Source organism: Danio rerio, chromosome 19, assembly GCF_049306965.1.
Source record: "Danio rerio strain Tuebingen ecotype United States chromosome 19, GRCz12tu, whole genome shotgun sequence".
Taxonomy (NCBI): domain Eukaryota; kingdom Metazoa; phylum Chordata; class Actinopteri; order Cypriniformes; family Danionidae; genus Danio; species Danio rerio.
The window spans coordinates 1820736-1845000 of NC_133194.1; the positions used below are offsets into that span (position 1 = coordinate 1820736).

Below are 24265 nucleotides of genomic sequence, written 5' to 3' on the forward strand. Positions count from 1 at the left end.
ATTACTTCATCACTTTTCCTTAATGCACTTCTCTGTTACCTTAAGTTGTTATGTTGAGTTGAGCTACGACACGCTGGGTTACCTTCCAAAACTTTTTGCTTCCTACCAACGCTCTCTTCCTCCATGCAGTGAAGCCACAGTTATAGTCTCCTACTGACACCTAGTGGCCAATCGCCAATATACAATGTATGGCTCCTACAATGACTTTAGTCAGATTAATGTCATCAAAAAACTGTTTATATGGTACACTCTTAATCAGTATTGTCTTAATCGTATTAAAATCAGAGTATTGGTGCCCAGACAATCGATTATTTATAATTACAACTTCATGAAGTTTCATTGCAGCATCACAGAAAATGTCAGTGCACATGTGTGTGTGTGTGTGTGTGTGTGTGTGTGTGTGTGTGTGTGTGTGTGTGTGTGTGTGTGTTCAGTCAGGTTTCACTCCTCTTCATCTGGCGTCTCAGTCGGGTCATGAGAGTGTGGTTCGCCTGCTGCTGAACTGTCCTGGTGTTCAAGCCGATGCAGAAACAAACATTCAGGTCAGAGCTTGTCTACAGGATACCCTACTGAAAAAAACATCTTAAACCAGCCTAGGCTGGTTGGCTGGTTTTAGCTGGTCGACCAGGCTGGTTTTAGAGGGGTTTTGGCCATTTCCAGGCTGGTTTCCAGCCATTTCCAGCCTGGTTTTAGCTGGTCATTCTGGGAGATGACCAGCTAAAACCAGCTTGACCAGCCTAGCCAGGCTGGGAGCCCAGGTTTTAGCTGGATTTAGCTGGTCATCTTCCAGCCTGACCAGCTAAGACCAGGATGGAAATGGCTGGAAACCAGCCTGGAAATGGCCAAAACCCCTCTAAAACCAGCCTGGTCGACCAGCTAAAACCAGCCAACCAGCCTAGGCTGGTTCAAGCTGGATTTTTCAGCAGGGTATACACAGCTGAATTATTTGCCCTCCTGTTTATTGTTTCCCTAATTTCTGTTTAATGGTGAGAAGATCATTGAGCACATTTCTAAACATATTAGTTGTAATAACTCATCTCTAATAACTGATTTATTTTATATTTGCCATGATGACAGTAAATAATATTAGACTAGATATTACTAGATATTAGATAGACACTAGTATTCAGCTTAAAGTGACATTTAAAGGCTTAACTAGGGTGATTAAGGTAAAGTTAGGGTAATTAGGCAAGTCATAAGTGGTTTGTTCTGGAGACAATCCAAAACTAATATTGCTGAAGGGGGCTTATAATGACCTTAAAATGTCTTTAAAACAAATAAGAACTGCTTTTATTCTAGCCGAAATAAAACAAATAAGACTTTCTCCAGAAGAACAAATATTATAGGAAATACTGTGAACAATTCCTGAATCTGTTCAACGTGTTCAGGGCTCCAGTCCTCTTCATCTGGCGGCTCAGAGCGGGCACACAGCAGTGGTGGGTCTCCTGCTCAGCCGATCCTCATCTCTGCTCCATCAGACGGACAGACGGGGACGCTCTGCTCTGCATCTGGCTGCCGCACATGGACATGTGGACATGGTGCGAGTCCTGCTGGGACAGGGAGCTGAAATCAATCATACCGACATGGTGAGCACGACTGACTCCTCAACATGGAGAATCACTTTACTTTATTCAATGATTCAGTTCATGCACTGTTAAACTATATGCTAATGAACAGTTTCTGTATTGTGTGTGTGTGTGTGTTTTCAGTTTGTTTGCGGTTGTGAATTGTATTATGGGATGTTGATCTCTGCTCTGTCCACTTTTGATGTTGAAAATTCAACTCTACAGTTTAACAAAGTGACTTTTATTGACATTTTAGTAGTTTGAAAATAATATAATGTATAATAAATAGAGGAATCAGTCTGTAAAATGACAGAAAATGTGCTGCAGTTCATTACAAGTTTTTTTGTTGTGTAATATATGACACCAACCCAGGCAATTTAGCACTTTAAACTATTAAAAATGTTCAATAAAGTCATTTTTTGAGCTTTTAAAGGTTAAAAGTTGTAGGGAGAAAGATCAAGATCCTATAATGCAATTCAAAAACAGAAAAAAAAGGGGTAAATGAAAGCATTCAAAAAATCAAGAAGTCACAAAATTTGGAAATCTGCTAGTTTACGGATATTTTTACAGTGTGTATCTCAAAATTAAAATTATTTAAAGAGCCCCTATTATGGGTTTTTGAGAATGACCTTCCATGTAGAGCAGGGGTGGCCAACCCTGTTCCTGGAAAGCCACCTTCCTGCAGATTTCAGTTGCTACCCATATCAAACACACCTGAACCGATTAATTAGGACCTGAACACCACATGATAATTACAGGCAGGTGTGTTTGATATGAGTTGCAACTGAAATCTGCTGGAAGGTGGCTGTCCTCGCAAACCCGGATAAATTGAGCAGCACGGGTGGTCTTTAATGAACTTAAAAGAGCACATGTCACTCCGCTGCTCATCCGTTTGCACTGGCTGCCAGTTGCTGCTCGCATCAAATTCAAAGCTCTGATGTTTGCTTACAAAGCGACTTCTGGCTTTGCTACTCCTTATCTGCTCTCACTTCTGCAGATGTATGTGCCCTCCAGAAACTTGCGCTCTGTAAATGAACGTCGCCTCGTGGTTCCATCCCAAAGAGGGAAGAAATCACTTTCTCGAACTCTCGCATTCAATCTGCCAAGTTGGTGGAATGAACTCCCTAACTGCATCAGAACGGCAGAGTCACTCGCTGTCTTCAAGAAACCACTAAAAACTCAACTATTTAGCCTCCACTTCCCTTCCTAATCTGCAATTGCCTCTCTTGCTCCACCACTAACTGTACTACAAAAATAAAATTACTAATGTTTTGCTTCTTACACTTTACACACCTGAAACTTGCCTACAGCACTTATTCATTGTTGCTTTTATAGTTGTTTAAATTGCTTCCTTGTCCACATTTGTAAGTGGCTTTGAATAAAAGTGTCTGCTAAATGACTAAATGTAAATGTAAGGGACTCATTACATGTGTCTATATATGGTTTGTAACTTGTCCATGTGTGTGTTCAGAGTGGCTGGACAGCGCTGCATTACGCTGCTGAAGCCGGCTGTCTGGAGGTGTTGTTATTTCTGGTGGAGAGTGGAGCGTCCGCCTGTGCTGAGTGTCACGGTGGACGAACGCCGCTGCAGTACGCGGCTCAGCAGAACCACGAGTCCGCTGTCATATTCCTGCTCAGACGAGAGAAAAACACACTCCGGCTGCTGGACGACAAGAAGGTCAGACTCACTGCTGCACTCCTCAGTCTGTGTCTGTTTTAGTTTCTGTCAGCTTTGTGTTTTTGACTGTTTTGCGCCATCTAGTGTCTGAATAATGCGCAGGTTAGTGTATACTCCATCAGCTGTTTGTATTTTTGACTGTTTGGCGCCATCTAGTGTCTGAATAATGCACAGGTTAGTGTATACTCCATCAGCTGTTTGTGTTTTTGACTGTTTGGCTCCATCTAGTGTCTGAATAATGCGCAGGTTAGTGTATACTCCATCAGCTGTTTGTGTTTTTGACTGTTTTGCGCCATCTAGTGTCTGAATAATGCGCAGGTTAGTGTATACTCCATCAGCTGTTTGTGTTTTTGACTGTTTTGCGCCATCTAGTGTCTGAATAATGCGCAGGTTAGTGTATACTCCATCTAGTGTCTGAATAATGCGCAGGTTAGTGTATACTCCATCTGCTGTTTGTGTTTTTGACTGTTTGGCCCATCTAGTGTCTGAATAATGCGCAGGTTAGTGTATACTCCATCTGCTGTTTGTTTTTTTGACTTTTTGCACCATCTAGTGTCTGAATAATGCGCAGGTTAGTGTATACTCCATCACCTTTTTGTGTTTTTGACTGTTTTGCGCCATCTAGTGTCTGAATAATGCGCAGGTTAGTGTATACTCCATCAGCTGTTTGTGTTTTTTACTGTTTGGCACCATCTAGTGTCTGAATAATGCGCAGGTTAGTGTATACTCCATCAGCTGTTTGTGTTTTTGACTTTTTGGCACCATCTAGTGTCTGAATAATGCGCAGGTTAGTGTATACTCCATCAGCTGTTTGTGTTTTTGTGTGTTTGGTGCCATCTAGTGTCCGAATAATGCGCAGGTTAGTGTATACTCCATCAGCTGTTTGTGTTTTTGACTGTTTGGCCCATCTAGTGTCTAAATAGTGCACAGGTTAGTGTATACTCCATCAGCTGTTTGTGTTTTTGACTGTTTGGCCCATCTAGTGTCTAAATAGTGCACAGGTTAGTGTATACTCCATCAGCTGTTTGTGTTTTTGACTGTTTGGTGCCATCTAGTGTCTGAATAATGCGCAGGTTAGTGTATGGTCCATCAGCTGTTTGTGTTTTTGACTGTTTGGCGCCATCTAGTGTCTCAATAATGCGCAGGTTAGTGTATACTCTATCAGCTGTTTGTATTTTTGACTGTTTGGCCCATCTAGTGTCTGAATAATGCGCAGGTTAGTGTATACTCCATCAGCTGTTTGTATTTTTGACTGTTTGGCGCCATCTAGTGTCTGAATAATGCGCAGGTTAGTGTATACTCCATCTGCTGTTTGCGTTTTTGACTGTTTGGCCCATCTAGTGTCTGAATAATGCGCAGGTTAGTGTATACTCCATCTGCTGTTTGTGTTTTTGACTGTTTGGCGCCATCTAGTGTCTGAATAATGCACAGGTTAGTGTATACTCCATCAGCTGTTTGTGTTTTTGACTGTTTGGCTCCATCTAGTGTCTGAATAATGCGCAGGTTAGTGTATACTCCATCAGCTGTTTGTGTTTTTGACTGTTTTGCGCCATCTAGTGTCTGAATAATGCGCAGGTTAGTGTATACTCCATCAGCTGTTTGTGTTTTTGACTGTTTTGCGCCATCTAGTGTCTGAATAATGCGCAGGTTAGTGTATACTCCATCTAGTGTCTGAATAATGCGCAGGTTAGTGTATACTCCATCTGCTGTTTGTGTTTTTGACTGTTTGGCCCATCTAGTGTCTGAATAATGCGCAGGTTAGTGTATACTCCATCTGCTGTTTGTTTTTTTGACTTTTTGCACCATCTAGTGTCTGAATAATGCGCAGGTTAGTGTATACTCCATCACCTGTTTGTGTTTTTGACTGTTTTGCGCCATCTAGTGTCTGAATAATGCGCAGGTTAGTGTATACTCCATCAGCTGTTTGTGTTTTTTACTGTTTGGCACCATCTAGTGTCTGAATAATGCGCAGGTTAGTGTATACTCCATCAGCTGTTTGTGTTTTTGACTTTTTGGCACCATCTAGTGTCTGAATAATGCGCAGGTTAGTGTATACTCCATCAGCTGTTTGTGTTTTTGTGTGTTTGGTGCCATCTAGTGTCCGAATAATGCGCAGGTTAGTGTATACTCCATCAGCTGTTTGTGTTTTTGACTGTTTGGCCCATCTAGTGTCTAAATAGTGCACAGGTTAGTGTATACTCCATCAGCTGTTTGTGTTTTTGACTGTTTGGCCCATCTAGTGTCTAAATAGTGCACAGGTTAGTGTATACTCCATCAGCTGTTTGTGTTTTTGACTGTTTGGTGCCATCTAGTGTCTGAATAATGCGCAGGTTAGTGTATGGTCCATCAGCTGTTTGTGTTTTTGACTGTTTGGCGCCATCTAGTGTCTCAATAATGCGCAGGTTAGTGTATACTCTATCAGCTGTTTGTATTTTTGACTGTTTGGCCCATCTAGTGTCTGAATAATGCGCAGGTTAGTGTATACTCCATCAGCTGTTTGTATTTTTGACTGTTTGGCGCCATCTAGTGTCTGAATAATGCGCAGGTTAGTGTATACTCCATCTGCTGTTTGCGTTTTTGACTGTTTGGCCCATCTAGTGTCTGAATAATGCGCAGGTTAGTGTATACTCCATCTGCTGTTTGTGTTTTTGACTGTTTGGCGCCATCTAGTGTCTGAATAATGCTCAGGTTAGTGTATACTCCATCAGCTGTTTGTATTTTTGACTGTTTGGCGCCATCTAGTGTCTGAATAATGCGCAGGTTAGTGTATACTCCATCTGCTGTTTGTGTTTTTGACTGTTTGGCCCATCTAGTGTCTGAATAATGCGCAGGTTAGTGTATACTCCATCTGCTGTTTGTGTTTTTGACTGTTTGGCGCCATTTAGTGTCTGAATAATGCGCAGGTTAGTGTATACTCCATCAGCTGTTTGTATTTTTGACTGTTTGGCGCCATCTAGTGTCTGAATAATGCGCAGGTTAGTGTATGCTCCATCAGCTGTTTGTGTTTTTGTCTGTTTGGTGCATCTAGTGTCTGAATAATGCGCAGGTTAGTGTATACTCCATCTTGTGTCTGAATAAAAGCAATTTTACAACAAACAGCTGATGCGTTTATAAATTCTAAAGCATTTTAAAAATTGTTCCTATTCTTGAAAGATAATCAAAAGTGTGTTTGTCCTTGTCTCTAGTTTATATTCAATCTGATGGTGTGCGGGCGAATGAATGATAATCTGTCTCTGGAGGAGCTGGTTTTACACACATCTGCTCCTCTGGATACTGCGGTGCGTCTATCTCGAGCTTTGACCCTTTGTGCGCTGAGAGAGAAGGAGCGTTCGGTGGATCTGCAGGCTGCAGCGCATCACTGTGAGCTCATGGCGTCCGATCTGCTGTCTCTATCTGCATCTGCTGGGGGTCAGGGAGCTGGCGCAGGCCCCATACTTAGGGCTCTGGACCACAGGGGGCTCAGTGTGTTGGACTGCCTGATCGAGGGCCGGCAGAAGGGCGTGGTATCCCAACCGGCAGTGCAGACGTACCTGACGGAGGTGTGGTGTGGAGGTCTGCAGTGGGACTCCTGGAAGATCCTGCTGCTGTTCTGCTGTTTACTTCTGTGTCCGCCATTGTGGCTTCTGCTCGCTCTGCCACTCACACACAGGTACAGTTTGGATTAATGCACTGGAACAACATAATTTTTGATAAATGGCAGGAGTTACGGGGAGAGAGAAAAATAGCCAATCAGAGAATGTATGTATTTAACACAGGCTCATTGTGAAAACATACTCCTGCATACATTTCTGGAGAGCATGAATTATGTACCCAGAGGTACATATGGCTGCATTTCATCTTTAAAACGAACGCTATGGGGCAGTATGACACTGCAGACGGCTTCTATTTCGATTACATTTGAAACACTGTCAGTTGGGTTTAGGGAAGGGGTTGGCGGGTCAGTCAATGCTTTTGAAAACACTATTGGTTGGGTTTAGGGAAGGGGGTGGGCGAGTCAATCGGTGCTTTTGAGAACACTTTTGGTTTAGTTTAGGGAAGGGGGTGGGCGGGTCGGTTTGTGATTTTGAAAACACTATCGGTTGGGTTTAGGAAAGGGGCTCGGTGCATCAATCGGTTCTTTTGAGAACACTATCGGTTGGGTTTAGGGAAGGGGGTGGGTGGGTCAGTCTGTGATTTTGAAAACACTATCGGTTGGGTTTAGGGAAGGGGGTGGGTGGGTCAGTCTGTGATTTTGAAAACACTATCGGTTGGGTTTAGGGAAGGGGGTGGGTGGGTCAGTCTGTGATTTTGAAAACACTATCGGTTGGGTTTAGGGAAGGGGGTGGGCGCATCAATCAGTGCTTTTGAGAACACTATCGGTTGGGTTTAGGGAAGGGGTGGGCAGGTCAGTCGGTGCTTTTGAGAACACTATCGGTTTAGTTTAGGGAAGGGGGTGGGCAGGTCAGTCGGTGCTTTTGAGAACACTATCGGTTGGATTTAGTTAAGGGGTTGGGCGCATCAATCGGTGCTTTTGAGAACACTATCGGTTGGGTTTAGGGAAGGGGTGGGCAGGTCAGTCGGTGCTTTTGAGAACACTATCGGTTTAGTTTAGGGAAGGGGGTGGGCAGGTCAGTCGGTGCTTTTGAGAACACTATCGGTTGGATTTAGTTAAGGGGTTGGGCGCATCAATCGGTGCTTTTGAGAACACTATCGGTTGGGTTTAGGGAAGGGGGTGGGCGGGTCAGTTGGTGCTTTTGAGAACACTATCAGTTGGGTTTAGGGAAGGGGGTGGGCGCATCAATCGGTGCTTTTGAGAACACAATCGGTTGGGTTTAGGGAAGGGGGTGAGCGCATCAATTGGTGCTTTTGAGAACACTATCGGTTGGGTTTAGGGAAGGGGGTGGGCACATCAATCTGTGCTTTTGAAAACACTATCGGTTGGGTTTAGGGAAGAGGGTGGGCAGGTCAATCGGTGCTTTTGAGAACACTATTGGTTGGGTTTAAGGAAGGGGGTGGGCAGGTCAGTTGGTGCTTTTGAGAACACTATCGGTTAGGTTTAGGGAAGGGGGTGAGTGCATCAATCGGTGCTTTTTAGAACACTATCGGTTGGGTTTAGGGAAGGGGTGGGCGGGTTAATCAGTGCTTTTGAAAACACTGTTGGTTGGGTTTAGGAAAAGGAGTGGGTGGGCCAATTGGTGCTTTAAAAACACCATTGGTTGGGTTTAGGTAAGGAGAAGGGTGGGAGTATACATCGGTGGGTCGGTCAATCAGTCGGTCAGGATTTACGCAGAACAGCAGGCATGAATGACACTCTGAAGAGAAATTTGAGATCTGAAAAAGCGTACACAGCGGCCTCTGGTGCATTCACGAAAACAAAAACTGAAAAAAACATACCTCCTGGGACGTATTTCGCGCTTTATAAAAATGTATACGGGGTACGTGTCAATAATGAGCCTGGTTTGTATGTAATTGCTTGTTTTTCCACACAGCTTCAACACCATCCCAATCGTGAAGTTCATGAGCCACCTGGTGTCCCACATCTTCCTGCTGACTCTGTTCATCCTGACCATCGTGTACCCGCCCGTGAGTCCTCTATCCCAGGCCCGTCTGATGCCCAGCTGGAGCGAGTGTCTGCTGCTCATCTGGCTGTGTGGGATGCTGGTCTCTGAGCTGACATTCCCCGGAGAGCGCACTGGATTAGCCTGGATCCGTCTGCTGCTTTTGGGTTTTTCTGCTGCTGCTCTGCTCTGCCACCTGCTGGCGGTGTTCACCCAATGGTGGCCGCCAACACACCTGCATTGTCTATTCGCTCGTAACGTACTGCTAGCCGTCGCCATGACACTCGGTTTCATCCAGCTTCTGGAATTCCTCACATTTCATCATTTATTCGGGCCGTGGGCGATAATCATCAGAGACTTGATTAAAGATCTGTGCAGATTTGCTGTGATCCTGATGTTGTTTCACACTGCATTTACACTGAGTCTCACCGCATTATGCCAGCCGCTTTATCCACAAGAACAGCACAATACCACGACAGAAGTGACCGTTCCTGGGCCGTTAAATATGTCCGTGCTGCTTTTTTTTGCGTTGTTTGGTTTGACTGAGCCTGATAAAATCCCCGATGTGGATCGATCGCCTCCTGCTACGGCGGTGTTGGCTAAAATGGTGTTCGGTGTGTATCTGGTGGTGACGTTTATCGTGTTGATTAATCTGCTGATTGCGATGATGAGCGACACATATCAGCGAATACAGGCTCAGTCCGACACCGAGTGGAAGTTTGGCCGTGCTGTTTTGATTCGAGATATGAGCCGCAAATCTGGCATCCCGTCTCCGTTTAACCTGTTCACCAACCTGTTCTACTCCGTTAAAGTTGTCTGCAAACGTGCAGGTATGATCCGTTAGTCATCATCTGCATGTTTATAAACACTTTTTCTTGAAAATATTCTAAATGTACAGTTATTTTAGAGTTAAATTGTTAAGTTTTACCATTTTTGGAGTTAAATAGGAAACAAAAAGGCTCATTTGGTCTGGTGAGGGGATTTTTAGCTTAGCTTAGCATAGATCATTGAATCAGATTAGACCATTAGCATCTCCAAATTGACCAAAGATTTTTATTGATCTTTCTAATGATCTTCGGGTTTGACGGGAGCACTTTTAGCTTAGTTTAGCTTAGCATATATCATTAAATCGGATTAGACCATTAGCATCTCTCGCAAAAGTTATCAAAGTGTTAATAATTTTCCAACTTTAAGAAAGTTTCCCTGTTTTACTTCTTCTGAAGTTACATCATATACATGCTTTGAGTCAAGGTTTAATTAGGAAAACTCTGGTTATTTTTTGAGTGAGGTGCTAATGGTCTAATCTGATTCAATGATCTATGCTAAGCTAAGCTAAAAGTCCTCCCACAAGACCCGGAGATTGGCTGAATGAATTCAAAATGTACTCTTTTTAACTGTTTACCTCTAGGAGGGTTAAAATGAGCCTTTTTGTCCACAAAAAAAGTTGATCTGATGCCATGGTCACATTTACTGTTCATTAGCTAAATTTCGTGTGTCATTTATTGTACATTTAATTTTTCAGTAAGGGGGGCTGTTATGCAAAAATCACTTTTTTAGGGGTTCGAACACAGTTGTGTGTCAGCAGTGTGTGAATATAAGCAGCTTCTAATGGTAAACATGTATAAATTGTACTTTATTTAATCACACTTGGTAAAAACAGCATTTAACCATTAGCATTTTGCTCAAAAATTACCAAAGAGTTTCCATAATTTTCCTAATTTAAGCTTGACGCTTCTGTAGCTGCATCATGTACAGTACCATGGTACAGCTGCAAAGTTTCTTGATTATTACACTGGAATGAGAGCAGAGTTTCTGGACATATCAGAACTGCAACTATTTATTTTCAGTCAGTTTTAGTACACAATAGAAGAGTCCAGCTTTGATTACAACGATTAATAAAAGTCTTTGTTCATTTTGGAGATGCTAATGGTCTAATCTGATTCAATGATCTACGCTAAACTAAGCTAAAAGTCCTTCCACCAGACCCGGATATTGGCTAAATAAATTCAAAATGTATTTTTTGACTGTTTACCTCCAGGAGAGTTGTAAAATGAGCCTTTTTGTCCACAAAAAAGGCAATTTAATTCCATGGACACATTTACTGTTGTTTAGCTAAATTTCGTGTCATTTATTGTATTTTTTTATTTTTTTGTAAGTGGAGCTATTATGCAAAAATCACCTTTATAATGGGTTTAAACACAGTTGTGTGTCAGCAGTGTGTGAATATAAGCAGGTTCTAATAGTAAACATGTATAAATTGTATTTTATTTAATCACACTTGATAAAAACAGCATGAATCGGATTGTACTATTAGCATCTCGCTTGACGCTTCTGTAGTTGCATCATGTACAGTACCATGGTACAGCAGCAAAGTTTCTTGATTTACGCTGGAATGAGGGTAGAGTTTCTGGACATATCAGAATTGTAACTTTTTATTTTCTGTCATTTTTAGTACACAACATCTTAAATCTTTTGTCATTTTGGAGATGCTAATGGTCTAATCCGATTTAATGATTTATGCTAAGCTAAGCTAAAAGTGCTACCGCCAGACCTAGAGATCAGCAGAATAAATTCAAACATGGTAAAACTCAACTATTTAACTCTAGGAGAGCTGTAAGAAAAGTCTTTTTAAATCCACTGTCACATATACCATGGTTTTCAGTCATTTTCAGTACGTTTAAGTCATTTAAAATAATGTATTAAGAAACTATATAGATGTACTCAATGAAATGCCAAAAATTAGACTTGTGTTCTGTTTCTGAAAAAGTCTCTTATTTAATAATCCAGTAAAATATGTAGCATTATTACAGTGTAAAGTAAACATGTGATAGTGTACTGAAACTGTGAGTTTTTTAATGTGTGTTGTTGTGTGTTTAGGCAAGATGTGCTCGTCGGAGTCTCGTGATGTGATGAATGAAGATGAAGATGCTGAAGGTTTGTCGGAATCTCGATCTCTGGATCTTCTGTCTCAAGCATCTGTCAGCGGCATCAGAGGAAACAAGAGGACACAGATCCTGCCGGAGGGCGAGTACATACACACACAATTTATATAATTTGATTCATTTCAATTTCAAATGTAAAATTTAAAGATAAAATACAATTAAATCTATGAAAACAATAATGACCTTTTGTTATCACAATATTTTTGTGAAATGTATTTTAAATGTTTGATGTAAAATATTAAATTATTTATTAAGAAAACAAAAAAAAGTGGAAAAAATCTAATTTATTGGTTAATTTAAATATAAATGTAATATTTTGTATTTTATTCGAAAATTTGATATTTTAAATGTTCATTTGATCATAATTTTTTCATAATATATTTTATTTTATTTTATTTTGTGTCTCAAGCAGTGGTGTCTGTTTCTGTGCAGGTGGTCAGATCTCATTGGCCCATTCCGGAGGTCATGTGCGTGTGGAGAATGTTGCTGATTGGCCGTCGGTGGTCCAGCAGTTTCTGTCTCAGCGCAGGCAGAGAGACAGATCAACAGCAGAGAGAGACGAGTGAACCAGGCGTTTATCCCAACAGATGAGTTTACACCGACTTTGAACATCATTCTGAAGCCGCTGTTAGCTTCAGCCCATCACTGCCTGTGGATTTCTCTGATGTTCTCTGCTCTCTATACATCTCTACCGCTCAACCAAGAGTGCATTTATTTGTTCAAAAATACAGGACGTTTTTGAAATATTATTAAAATAGCTGTTTTGTAGTGTGAACATACAGTACTGTACCGTATAGTGAACTGTAATTTATATCTGCAATCTAAAGCAGAATTTTCTGCATCTTTGCTCCAGTTTTCAGTTTATTCAGAAGTCATTCGAATGCTAATTTGATGATCAAGAAACATTTCTGATCATCATGATTGTTAAAAAAAATTTATTGTATTTTTTTTTTGTAGTTTCGCAGAAACTGTAGAAAGTTCAGTCGAACAACATTATTTTAAAATGTTTTTTTGTAACTTAAAAAAGTATTTACTGACATTTTTGATCAATGTTATATATCCTTGCTAAACAAAAGTATAAATTTCTTTAAAAAAAAAAACATGATAGTAGTTGCTTATACTGTACATCTGTCAGTTGCAACCCAGGCACATTGTGGAAACATAGCCCCGCGGACGTTTCTGCGGACTGCGATTTACGTCCCGAGTGGTACGTATTCGAGCGGTTTTTGTTTTCGCGGATCCACGAGAGGCCGCTGTGCACGCTTTTTCGCGTCTCGGGCGCCTCTCGGGAGCACGCGCCGTTCGCGCCCTCGCCGTTCTCGCGCGAAAAGCCGCTGGATCGGCCGACTCGGCCACCCTCCTCTTCCTCCTCCTCCTTCCCTAAACCCGAGCGACGGTTCGCAAAAGCCGTCCAGAAAAAAAAAAAAAAGGCAAAAGCCCTCGTCTTCGATTTCGACTGCGTTTTCGGATCCTGCCGTGTTCTCGCCCTTATTTTTCAGATTCTGTTTTTCGTCTTACCTGATTTCCGGAACCGCTGTTCCTCGGACTCGATCCTGGTCGTCGTCCCCGCGGCCGGCTCCTCCTCGTCCGGGGCCTCCGCTGTGAGCTAAGCGGACAAACTGGTTGCATCGGGAAAGCCCTCCACTCGGAGGCGAACCGTCAGCCGGCGAGCAGGAAGAGAAGGGGCGGAGCTGCGCCACGCCGCCCCACAGCGTTCGCTCGAAAAAACTAAACGCGGCCTTGCGTACCTCCGGCCACGTAAATCGCGGTCTCCAGAAATGTCCGCGGGGCTACGTTTCCAGAATGAGCTTGGGTTGGTCATTTCTGATGCATAGCGATCTGTGTAAAGAAACCAGCTAGAATACTCATGTTTGTTTTGCTAACTGTTCATTGAAGAAGTCAATGAAGAAGACTTCTAGCAACCTAAATGTTAAATACTGTAGCAAAAACACTGCCTGAACCACGAGTTACTGTGTTAGTATTGTTTTTTTTACTAATGACATAAAAAATTATCAGTGTTTGACGTATTACATGTGTGTTTTTTTAATGAAATTTTTATTTAATTGTAAAAGCTTTCAAATTTAGTCTAAAAAAATATTTGAAACTCTTTAAAAAAAAAAAAAAAAACTTCAGTTAGAAGGTGAAGTTAATTAAATTATTTTGAGTTCAAGTAATGTAAAAAGCACATTGCATTGACTTATAATCTTATATTACAGTCAGTGTACATATAAATGAAATACCAAGTATAACTATACTCAGATATAGCTGTATTACCACAGAGGGCTCTATTTTGACGATCCATGTGCAAAGTGCAGGGTGCAAACCCATTCAGGGCGTGTCAGAATCCACTTTTGCTATTTTAAGGACTGAAAAATCCACTTTGCGCCATGGTGCATGGTCTGACAGGGTTGAATTTATTTTCTTAATGAGTTATAGGTGTGTTTTAAGAATAAATCAATCAGAGTCTCATCTCCCATTCCCTTTAAGAGTCAGTTGTGTCGCACCATAGTGCATTTGCTGTTTACATAAATGACTTTGTAAGTAGAAAAACTGAACGCTTCACTAACAAGAAAAACAGTTAAACAGAGCATCTGCAGCCCGAGAATGAGAGATGAGCCTCCTCATTGTTTACTTTCGCTTTCACTCTCGTGGATAAAGAAATGTGTTGTACGCACAGACATCCATTAGCTTACATAATTAATTTAGTTTGTTAAGCGCAAAGATTTGTTTCAAAACTATTACTAAATTCAGTTCTAATCTCCAGCAAACATATAAATTAACTATAATAAGGAAGTGTGAGTTATATCCTAAAACACATGCTGTGCCCCATATGGTCTAAAACCTGACAGGTGGGCAAATCTAAGCTTGTTTTTAATAAAACAAATATAAATATGGATATAATAACCAAATACTACTACTACTAATAATAACATCATACAAAAGCAAATTGTTATGAATGAACTGAAAAAGCCTCCCAACCTGAAGAGGCATGGAGGCGGTGGTTTTCATGTTCAGGTAGGCTAGAAAATAATCATTTTTATAATATTTTAATTCTTTAATTATTTTTCATATGTAAAGATATTTGCGTATTGCTCTACATCTTGTGTGTATTAAGCAGTGTGTAAGCGAGGCACACAACTAAAGCGCTCTGTGCTGGACTTTAAACCTGCTTTGGTTTGATCTATTGAACAGTCTATTTTAGTTTCTCAAAATAGCAACGCGCCAGCAATGCGCCTCAACAATGCCTCCCTTTTTAGACCAGAACACCTATGAGCGCACATATGAGCGCAAATGCATTTGCTATCTAAACAGCGTGCTGCAAAACATTAAAACAACTCTTGCTCCAAGCTGAAACTAGCAAACAACAATTGCGTCGTGCCTTGCGCTACACTGCGCCGGGTGTATGATAGGGCCCAAATTGTGCAAGCAGATTAGTTATTTTACTTAAAGTGGACCTTAAAATGTGTTTATTGTTCTTTTTTTAAACTGCCACTGTTGTGTCAAACTCTTCAGTAATCTGAATGATGTCTGTTACTCTTCTGTAAAGAGAAATAAAAAACAAATATAATAATAAAAGCCTCTAAATGTTCCAACATTGCCAATAAACCTGTTGCAGTTCATTTAATACATGTCTTTTGTCATCTAGTTGATTTTTTTTTTTTGCAAATAAAAAAACATTTCTGTGATTTATTTATTTTTCAGTCAAGTCATTGCTGAATTTTATAAGAATAACTCATTGTGACTATTTGAAGATAGACACTTACTGGACTGAAGGTCCAGTATGGGTTTGCTTGATTAGCTATTTAATAATTGTTTAGGAAAAGTATCATATGCTGAATGTTTTGACGAAGGATTATTTCCAGAACCTTTATTTTCCCTGTTCCTCAGCGGTGAAATTATTTCCTCCAGCCACTAAACTAAGATCTTTTGACGAAGGATTATTTGTTAATATGTCATTACTTTTATATTGCATTGATTGAAAAATTATGGGAGCAACACAGTGGCTCAGTGGTTAGCACTTTCACCTCACAGCAAGAAAGTCGCTGGTTCGAGTCCCGGCTGGGTCAGTTGGTATTTCTGTGTGGAGTTTGCATGTTCTCCCCCACAGTCCAAACACATGCGCTATAGGGGAATTGGTTAACTCAATTGGCCGTAGTGTGTGAATGTGAGTTTCCCAGTACTGGGTTGCAGCTGGAAGGGCATCATGTGACAATAAGTAGTATTGCTGTACAGTTTTTATATAATTTGAAAAAAAAAGATCCGTAAAATAGGCAATGCAGTAGCGCCGTGGGTAGCACGGTCACCTCACGCCTCAAGAAGGTCGCTGGTTCGAGCCTGGTGGTTTGAGTTGTGGTACAGGTGAGTTGGGTATGCTAAAATTGACCGTAGTGTATGAGTGTGTGAGTGAGTGTGTGTGTTTCCCAGTGATGGGTTGTGGCTGGAAGGGCATCCGCTGTGTAAAACATATGCTGGACAAGTTGGCGGTTCATTCTGCTGTGGCGACCCCTGATTAATAAAGGGACTAAGCCGAAAATGAATGAATGAATGAAGGAGATCCATAAAATAGCAATAGCATTGCATATATTTATGTTTATTAAAGAACATTTTAAATAGAACCAAAGTAAATAAATTAATTCATGGTCAATAAAAACATCATTTTATTTATCTATATTATTTTGTTAAATTATTACAAAAAAAGTCCTTTGGGCAGAATAAATATTTTAATTTATATTAAATTTACTTTTTTCAGTTTCAGCCGAGTCAAAACTTTAATTTGAATAAACAGCTTTAACAAAGAACAGTAATTAAAAGAAAATCAGTGTACACTCAGAAATAAATGTACAAAAGCTGTCAACAAGTCAGCACCCTTTCAAAAGGCACAATTTTTTTTACTTATTAGTACCTTAAGAGTCCATATTGTACCTCAATAGTATATATTTGCAGCTTTTGTCCTTTAAATCTTTATTTGTTATTTGATATGTGCATTAAAACTGACTTAATGCATTGCAATCTGACATGAGACTGTGTTGATATCCACTTGTTCCTCCCTGAAAGGAAATGAAAGCGGTTATTCAGTCAGGAAAATGATGATTTCCACTCTCACAGGAAGAGTCTCTCAATATCTGCTTTTAGGAGCAGATTGATGAGTGAAATGCTGAAATTGTCTGTCAGGTTTAAGTCTGGACAGAGCGATGACCGCTAGAGTAAACATCTGTAACCCGCCACAGTTTCTCACTTTTATAGATCTTCATTTTTGGCCGTGTGTTTATGCTGAGGCAGTAACTCATCCGTCCTGCCGGTAAAAAGTGCGAGACTGTGTGTTTTTTTTTTTTTTTTTTTTTTTTTTTTAAAGAAAAATGTCCTGCAATTACACAAAAATAACAGCAAATTCACTTTCATCAAATGGATTTATTTGCATTAATCAGACATTCAGACCAAACAGACGATATTAATGTTTGTTTCATGTTTTCAGCTTCTCATGTTGCTAAATTTACATCCATAAAAGCTCTTTCCTTCACTATATTCATCTTCCTGTTTAATGGTTTAACTCAAGAGTGCTGTAATACAAAAACACTAAAGCAAAATATCATCTTTTCGTCCTTATTTGACCGTATTTACATTTAGTTGTCTAGCAGACGCTCTTATCCAAAGCGAATTACAACTGAGGAGGCATTCAGCGATTCGACAAGAGGTTATACACACAACAAGTGCGGATTACAGAGTGTTTATACAGGTGGTTTGTCAAGCCCACTCACTTGTGAAGCACCATTCATGAATGCACAATTTTATTTTATTTTTTAGAGATATATGGATTGATCGAAGAAAGTGTCTGGTGCAAATATGCAAAACTGGTGCGAATGTCAGTTAAAGTGTCAGAGAGATGAAAGAGTGTGTTCTCTGCAGGTGGTTTGTCAGGCCCACTCACCAGTGTGAGGCGCACTCATAATTGCACAATGCTTTTTAGAGATTGTAAGAAAGTGTCTGGTGCAAAACTGGTGCAAGTGTCTGGAAAAACGTCAGAGAGATGAAAGAGTGTGTTTACTACAGGTGGTTTGTCAAGCCCACTCACTTGTGAAGCACCATTCATGAATGTACAATTTTTGTTTGGTTTTTTAGAGATATATGGATTGATCGAAGAAAGTGTCTGGTGCAAATGCGCAAAACTGGTGCGAATGTCAGTTAAAGTGTCAGAGAGATGAAAGAGTGTGTTCTCTGCAGGTGGTTTGTCAGGCGCACTCACCAGTGTGAGGCGCACTCATAATTGCACAATGCTTTTTAGAGATTGTAAGAAAGTGTCTGGTGCAAAGCTGGTGCAAGTGTCTGGAAAAACGTCAGAGAGATGAAAGAGTGTGTTTACTACAGGTGGTTTGTCAGGCCCACTCAACTGTGTAAGGCACACTCAGAATTGCGTAATTTTAAGGTTGTGATGTGGTGAGGGGACTGGCTCATGCACCTTCGTGCCTGTAAATATAAGGAAGTCTCAAAACTTCACAAAATCTGGTATGCACATGTCTTATAGGGTGGAGCTATCATTCTTTTAGGGTGGAGCTATCAGTACTTAAGGGTAGGGCTATACATGCTTTAGGGCGTGGCTATCCATCCATTTGTGGTGGGGCTATTAGTCATTTAGTGTGGGGCTATCTGTCCTTTAGGACGGGCTATCATTTCTTTAGGGTGGACTTATCAGTCCTTTAGGGCGGAGCTATGAGTCCTATAGGGTGGAGCTATCTCTACTTTAGAGTTGGGCTTTAGGGTGGGCTATCATCCATTTGGGGCAGGGCTATCTGTCCTTTAGGGTGGGGCTTTAAATCCTTTAGGGGTGGGCTATTATTCATTTGGGGCAGGACTATCTGTCATTCAATGTGGAACTATCATTCCTTTAGGGTGGAGCTATCAGTACTTTAGCAAGTAAACTGTAAACAATCATGCAAAATTTAGTTTGGGTCAGATAATAGGTGGCGATATAACAGTTAAAAATGTCTTTAAAACATGCAAAAGGACCAAAAGGTTATTAAAACGAGCTTAATTTACACACATTTTCCCAAATACATCCTAATTTAAAAATTTCAATTCGATATTTTCTAATAATTCAATATCCACCTTATTTAACCATGCAAAATCATTATTCTAAAGAACAAAAACTGACTTTAGAGCAGCTTTTAGTTGGTTAATTGTTAAAGTTGTTTTAAGACGAGTGGGAGTTGTTCAAAAGTTTTCGAACAACTTTGTTTAAAGGTTTTGATCCACTTCAAATGTTGTCTACTGCATTTCAGTGACCTCAAAATAGCAACACTACAAAAATGCACAATAAATGCATTTGCTGTTTAAAGGGGGGCTATTATGCAGAAATCACTTTTAGAAAAGGTTTAATCACAGTTGTGTGTCATCAGTGTGTGAACATCTCCAGCTTCTAATGGTAAACATGTATTAATTGTATTGTTTACAATCAGACTTGATCAAAGCAGTCTGCAGAAACACTTTGATTGACATTCTCCCTTTGTATGATGTCATCAGAGGGGGAAAGCCCCGCCCACTAGTGACCATCTCTCTTTCATTAGCATATGAAGTTAGTCTTGTTTTTGAAACTGCCACTATGCTGACACACAGGCGTTCATAGCTCCGCCCTCTTCTATAAAGAGCACAATGTAATTTGCATTTAAAGCGACATTCAACAAAACACCACAAATAGTATTAACGTGTTTAGTGTATTAGTGAGGTATTTTGAGCTGAAACTTCACACACACACTCTCTGGACATCAGAGACTTCTTTCTTACATCTTGTAAAAAGGGGCATACTGTAATAGGTGCCCTTTAAAAATGTAGTGCAGGACATGAAAATGGTACTGCGCTAGGCTGAAACTAGCAAAAAATAAAACTTCAGGTGTAGGATAGGGCTCAAGGGATGTGCTGATCATAATGTGACACACCTGTCGCTGTGGTTTTCACACACAGAGCTGATCCTGAAGCAGTTTTATGAGCTGTGGAGGACAGGAGAGATTCTCTGGGCTTTCTCAAAGTGACGGATGTTTAGATCTTCATGATGATGAGAGTCAGAAACTCCAGCAGATCCGCTCATTCACACGTCCATCGTTAATAATCAATTATAATAACGTCATTGCTGAACATGAATGCATTTACCATCATGAAATAAATCGATGAGCAACATGTTTTCATACAAGTAATATGAATGCAAATAATGCCACAATCCAAATATTTAATATCTAAGCCTGAACCACAACATCGGTCTTCAGTTGCTCAAGTATATTAGCAGTTTGAGTCTAAATTACTTTATTTTTATGCCAAAAAAAAAATCATTTAAATATTTAGTTAAGGTCACGATGCATGAATACATTTGGTAAATTTCCTACTGTAAATATATCAAAAACTATTTTTGATTAGTAACAGAATAGCTAAGATCTTTGGACAACTTTAAAAGCAATTTAAATTGCAGATTTTTAAATATCTCAGACATCTATCGTCCAGTCTGAATATTATCTTATTTATTCATCTTTCGAGTGTATGTCTCAATTTCAAATATGAATATTAACTTCAATGATAATAATGACTGCTTTTGTGTTCCAATATGTATTTTTTTTAAATATAAAACAAATGTTTTCCATAAATCTTTACCACAAAACTTCAGTTGCACAAAGATGCGACAGAAACTCTGAAGGATGGGACCGAGAGAGCAGAGTTTCTCTAAATATGGCTCAGGACTGTGTGTTGATCTCCAGAGGCCTGTTTACTAGAGAGATCCCTCAGTGTAGAGGAGAAAGGGGTGGAGAACAGACAGAAAACCAGCAGTGGAGACCCGTCCTGGAGAGACAGATGAGCTTTTGGGTTTTTCCTCCAAGAGTCATGAAGCTTTCAGCAGAGCTTTAAAAACTTCAGGAAGGACCGGAGACTCATCTAAAGCAGAGAGAGAGAGAGATTCATCAGATCCACCGGTGAGACTATCTTCTCTATTCGCTCTTGAATATCTTTCACAACTGTGAATGTGAGGATGGACATTATGCATATTGTCTTGCTTGATCATCACTCTTTAATTTGTGTAGTTCCTTAATGTAATTCAAAGCAGCACATTCATTTATGTAAAAAGCAGTTGAAGACAGGATTATGAATGAAACTTCAAATATAAACAAGTTTTGTTTTATAGAGCAAGTGCCTTTTTCACAGTATTTCCTATTTAGTAACACGTTACAATAAGGTTCATTAGTTAATTCATTTACTAACATGAACTAATCATGAACAACACATGTACAGCATTTATTAATCATAACTGAACATTTACTAATGCATTATTAACATTCCATGCTTGTTAACATTAATTAATGCACCATGAGTTATCATGATCTAACAATGAACAACTGTATTTTCATTAACTAACGTTAACTAACATGAACAATTACAGTAGTAGATGTATTGTTTATTGTTTGTTTATCTTAGTAAATGCAATAATTAACATTAACTAATGAACCTTATTGTAAAGTGTGACCTCCTATTTTATATATACAGTATATATACAGTATATACACAATATATATATATATATATATATATATATATATATATATATATATATATATATATATATATATATATATATATATATATATATATATATATATAAATTTATTTATAATGCGCTTTTCTAAAACCCAAAGCGCTACAACATACAGAGAAATCAAACATGCAATAAAATACAAGTATACATTAAAAAAGGTATAAAATATGAATACAGAATAATCGAGAATCTAAAAATGCAGTGCAGAGAATCTAAAAATTATTTTTTTAGCATCTTCTTAAAAAAAAAAACATATATTTATATATATATATAACTTACATTAGCTGAAGTAAAAAAATAATAATAATTAAAAACTGCTGTGAATAATATTGCTGTCAATATTATTGGCCCCTTTAACATTTATTTTATTTTTTCCGATTGTCTCCGGAACAAACCACTGTTATACAATGAGTTGCCTGATTACCCTAACCTTACCCCAATTAACCTATTTAAGCCCTTAAATGTCAGAATAAACTTGAAGAATATCTAGTAAACTACTAGAAAACTATCATGTGCTGTAATCATGGCAAAAACAAAAGAACTTGCTTGTTAGCTTATTAAAAGTTATTAAAATGTCACGTTTGACATCAGAAATCAGGAGCAAATCAAAATGAAAACAGAAATATTGTTTTAACAAATGATCAAATGTCTATAGGATTGATTGATGAAATGTGTGTATTGAGCATTTTAAAATGTGTAATGAAAATGCATCAATCAAAATATATTATTAGTACTGTTATTTTGTACAGTTTATTATTATTATTAGATATTAACAAACAGTCCAAGTTGAAAAATGCAACAATATATATTAAACCTAACTGAGCACATTCTATGGAAAATCACAGTGATGCCCCTGCAGACTGAACCATCAGGGAATGACTGAACGTAACACCGCGTTATACAAGAAACAAACTCTTAACATATATATTGATTACTGATGTCAAGATCGTAGAGAGTTAATATGCTGATGAAAGTGAATCAAAGACTCTTGTACATATTTAGTGAAGCTCTTATTGTGGTGTTCAGAAAAGGTCTCAGACGTCACTGAACAGGAGCACAAACTCTCTCACAAAAGCCAACGCTGAAGAATGTGCCATTTTTAGAAAGCTCTGGAAAGATTCCCGCAGTGCCACTGAGAGATGTACACTGTACAAAATGCTGGCTTACACACAATAGCTTAATGCTGTCCAAATACAAATATATAAAGTTGAACTTAATCGTTTTTACAAATTTAAGTGGATTGAACATAAAAAATTAAGTTGTCCCAAATAATATATACAAATTATGTTGTTTCAACTCATTTTATATAAGTAGTTTGAACGAAAGTCATTTTTTGAGTGCATTTGTGCTGGACTTTCAGGGGAGTTTTCTGAAAGTTTTCAGTATTAATCTACAGTATATTTAGGAAATTAATACTTTATTCAGCGAGGATGCCTGAAATTGAGAGTGCGAAAAGATATTTGTAAATGTTCCAAAAGATTTCTCCTTCAATTAAAATGCTTTAGGGCTGGCTCAGTGGTTAACACTGTGTCCTTACAGCAAGAAGGTCACTCGTTCGAGCCTCAGCTGGGTCAGTTGGCGTTTCTGTGTGGAGTTTGCATGTTCTCCCCGTGTTGGCGTGGGTTTCCTCCGGGTGCTCCGGTTTCCCCCACAGTCCAAACACATGCGCTATAGGGGAATTGATGAACTAACTTGGCAGTAGTGTGTGTGAATGATTGTGTGTTTCCCAGTATATGGTTGCGACTGGAAAGGCTTCCACTAGGTAAAACATATGCTGTTATAGTTGGCGGTTCATTCCGCAGTGATGACCTCTGATAAACAAGGGACTAAGCCAAAGGACAAAAAAAATGAATAAAATGCTGTTTTTTTTTACTTTCTATTAATCAAATATGATCAAATCGTGATTTTCACAAAAATATTTAGCAGCAAAACTGGTTTAAACATTAATATTAATCCAACACTAAAGAATGAAGAGCTTTATTGTGTTTTATCCTGAACAGTTTATTTCAAGATGTATGATATACTTGTATTTTGTACAGTTTGTTTAAATCTGTCAAATAAATATTTAATTCAATCAAAAAATGTCATATTAGAAGAATTACATATATATATATATAGTTGAAGTCAGAATTATTAGCCCCCCTAAAATATTACTCCCGCAGTTTATTTTTATCACCAATTTCTGTTTAACGGAGGGAATACTTTTCCAACACATTTCTAATCATAATAGTTTTAATAACTCATCTCTAATAACTGATTTATTTTATCTTTGTCATGATGACAGTAAATAATATTAGATATTCTTCAAGACACTTCTATACAGCTTAAAGTGACATTTAAAGGCTTAACTAGGTTAATTAGGTTAACTAGGCAGGTTAGAGTAATTAGGTTACTAGGTAGTTATTGTATAATGATGGTTTGTTCTGTAGACTATAGAAAAAAAAAGCTTAAAGGGGCTAATAATATTGACCTTAAAATGTTTATTTAAAAAAATAAAACCTGCTTTTATTCCAGCCAAAATAAAACAAATAAGACTTTTTCCAGAATAAAAAATATTATCAGACATACTGTGAAAATTTCCGTTTTCTGTTAAACATAATTTGGGAAATATTTAAAAAAGAAAAACAAATACAAAGGGGGGAGGGGGAGGGGGGTGGGGGCCTAATAATTGTGACTTTAAATGTTAGTGTATATACACTGAAAAAAAATGATTTAAAGACGATTCCTTGCATGTACTCAATTTTTTTTACGTTAAGTGGTTGTAAACAATTTATTTGGGCTAAATTTAAACAAACAAATTAAGTTGAACATTATTAAAATTAATTTGTTTAAATTCAACATAAATAAATTGTTTGCAACAGTTCTGCAACACTTTATTCAGTGTGTGTGTGTGTGTGTGTGTGTGTGTGTGTATATATATATATATATATATATATATATATATATATATATATATATATATATATATTGTTGCATTC

At 38.8% G+C, this 24265-nt stretch overlaps 2 protein-coding genes and 1 long non-coding RNA gene across 4 annotated transcripts in view; 2 read left to right on the plus strand and 1 right to left on the minus strand.

Moving 5' to 3' along the window:
* trpn1 (transient receptor potential cation channel, subfamily N, member 1) overlaps positions 1 to 13740 on the plus strand; it is a 49708-nt gene extending 35968 nt beyond the window's left edge. The window contains exons 23-29 of one of the 2 annotated variants that reach the window (XR_012394486.1): positions 435 to 542; positions 1389 to 1586; positions 3037 to 3243; positions 6429 to 6892; positions 8712 to 8805; positions 11658 to 11804; positions 12155 to 13740. Coding sequence is in view for 1 of the 2 variants with exons in the window: in NM_183349.1 (NP_899192.1) it covers positions 435 to 542; positions 1389 to 1586; positions 3037 to 3243; positions 6429 to 6892; positions 8712 to 9610; positions 11658 to 11804; positions 12155 to 12288 (2157 nt within the window). In the remaining variant the exon portion in view is untranslated. 2 annotated transcript variants of the gene reach the window in all.
* Positions 13741 to 18733: 4993 nt separating this feature from the next.
* The window catches only part of LOC141378962 (uncharacterized), a 12290-nt gene continuing 6758 nt past the window's right edge, over positions 18734 to 24265 (minus strand). The window contains exon 2 of the long non-coding RNA XR_012394801.1: positions 18734 to 20632. This is a non-coding gene — a long non-coding RNA (uncharacterized lncRNA). The remainder of the gene's footprint in view (positions 20633 to 24265) is intronic.
* LOC100329768 (G-protein coupled receptor 20) overlaps positions 20484 to 24265 on the plus strand; it is a 6855-nt gene continuing 3073 nt past the window's right edge. The window contains exon 1 of the mRNA XM_009293930.5: positions 20484 to 20670. The gene's annotated coding sequence lies outside the window, so the exon portion shown is untranslated. The remainder of the gene's footprint in view (positions 20671 to 24265) is intronic.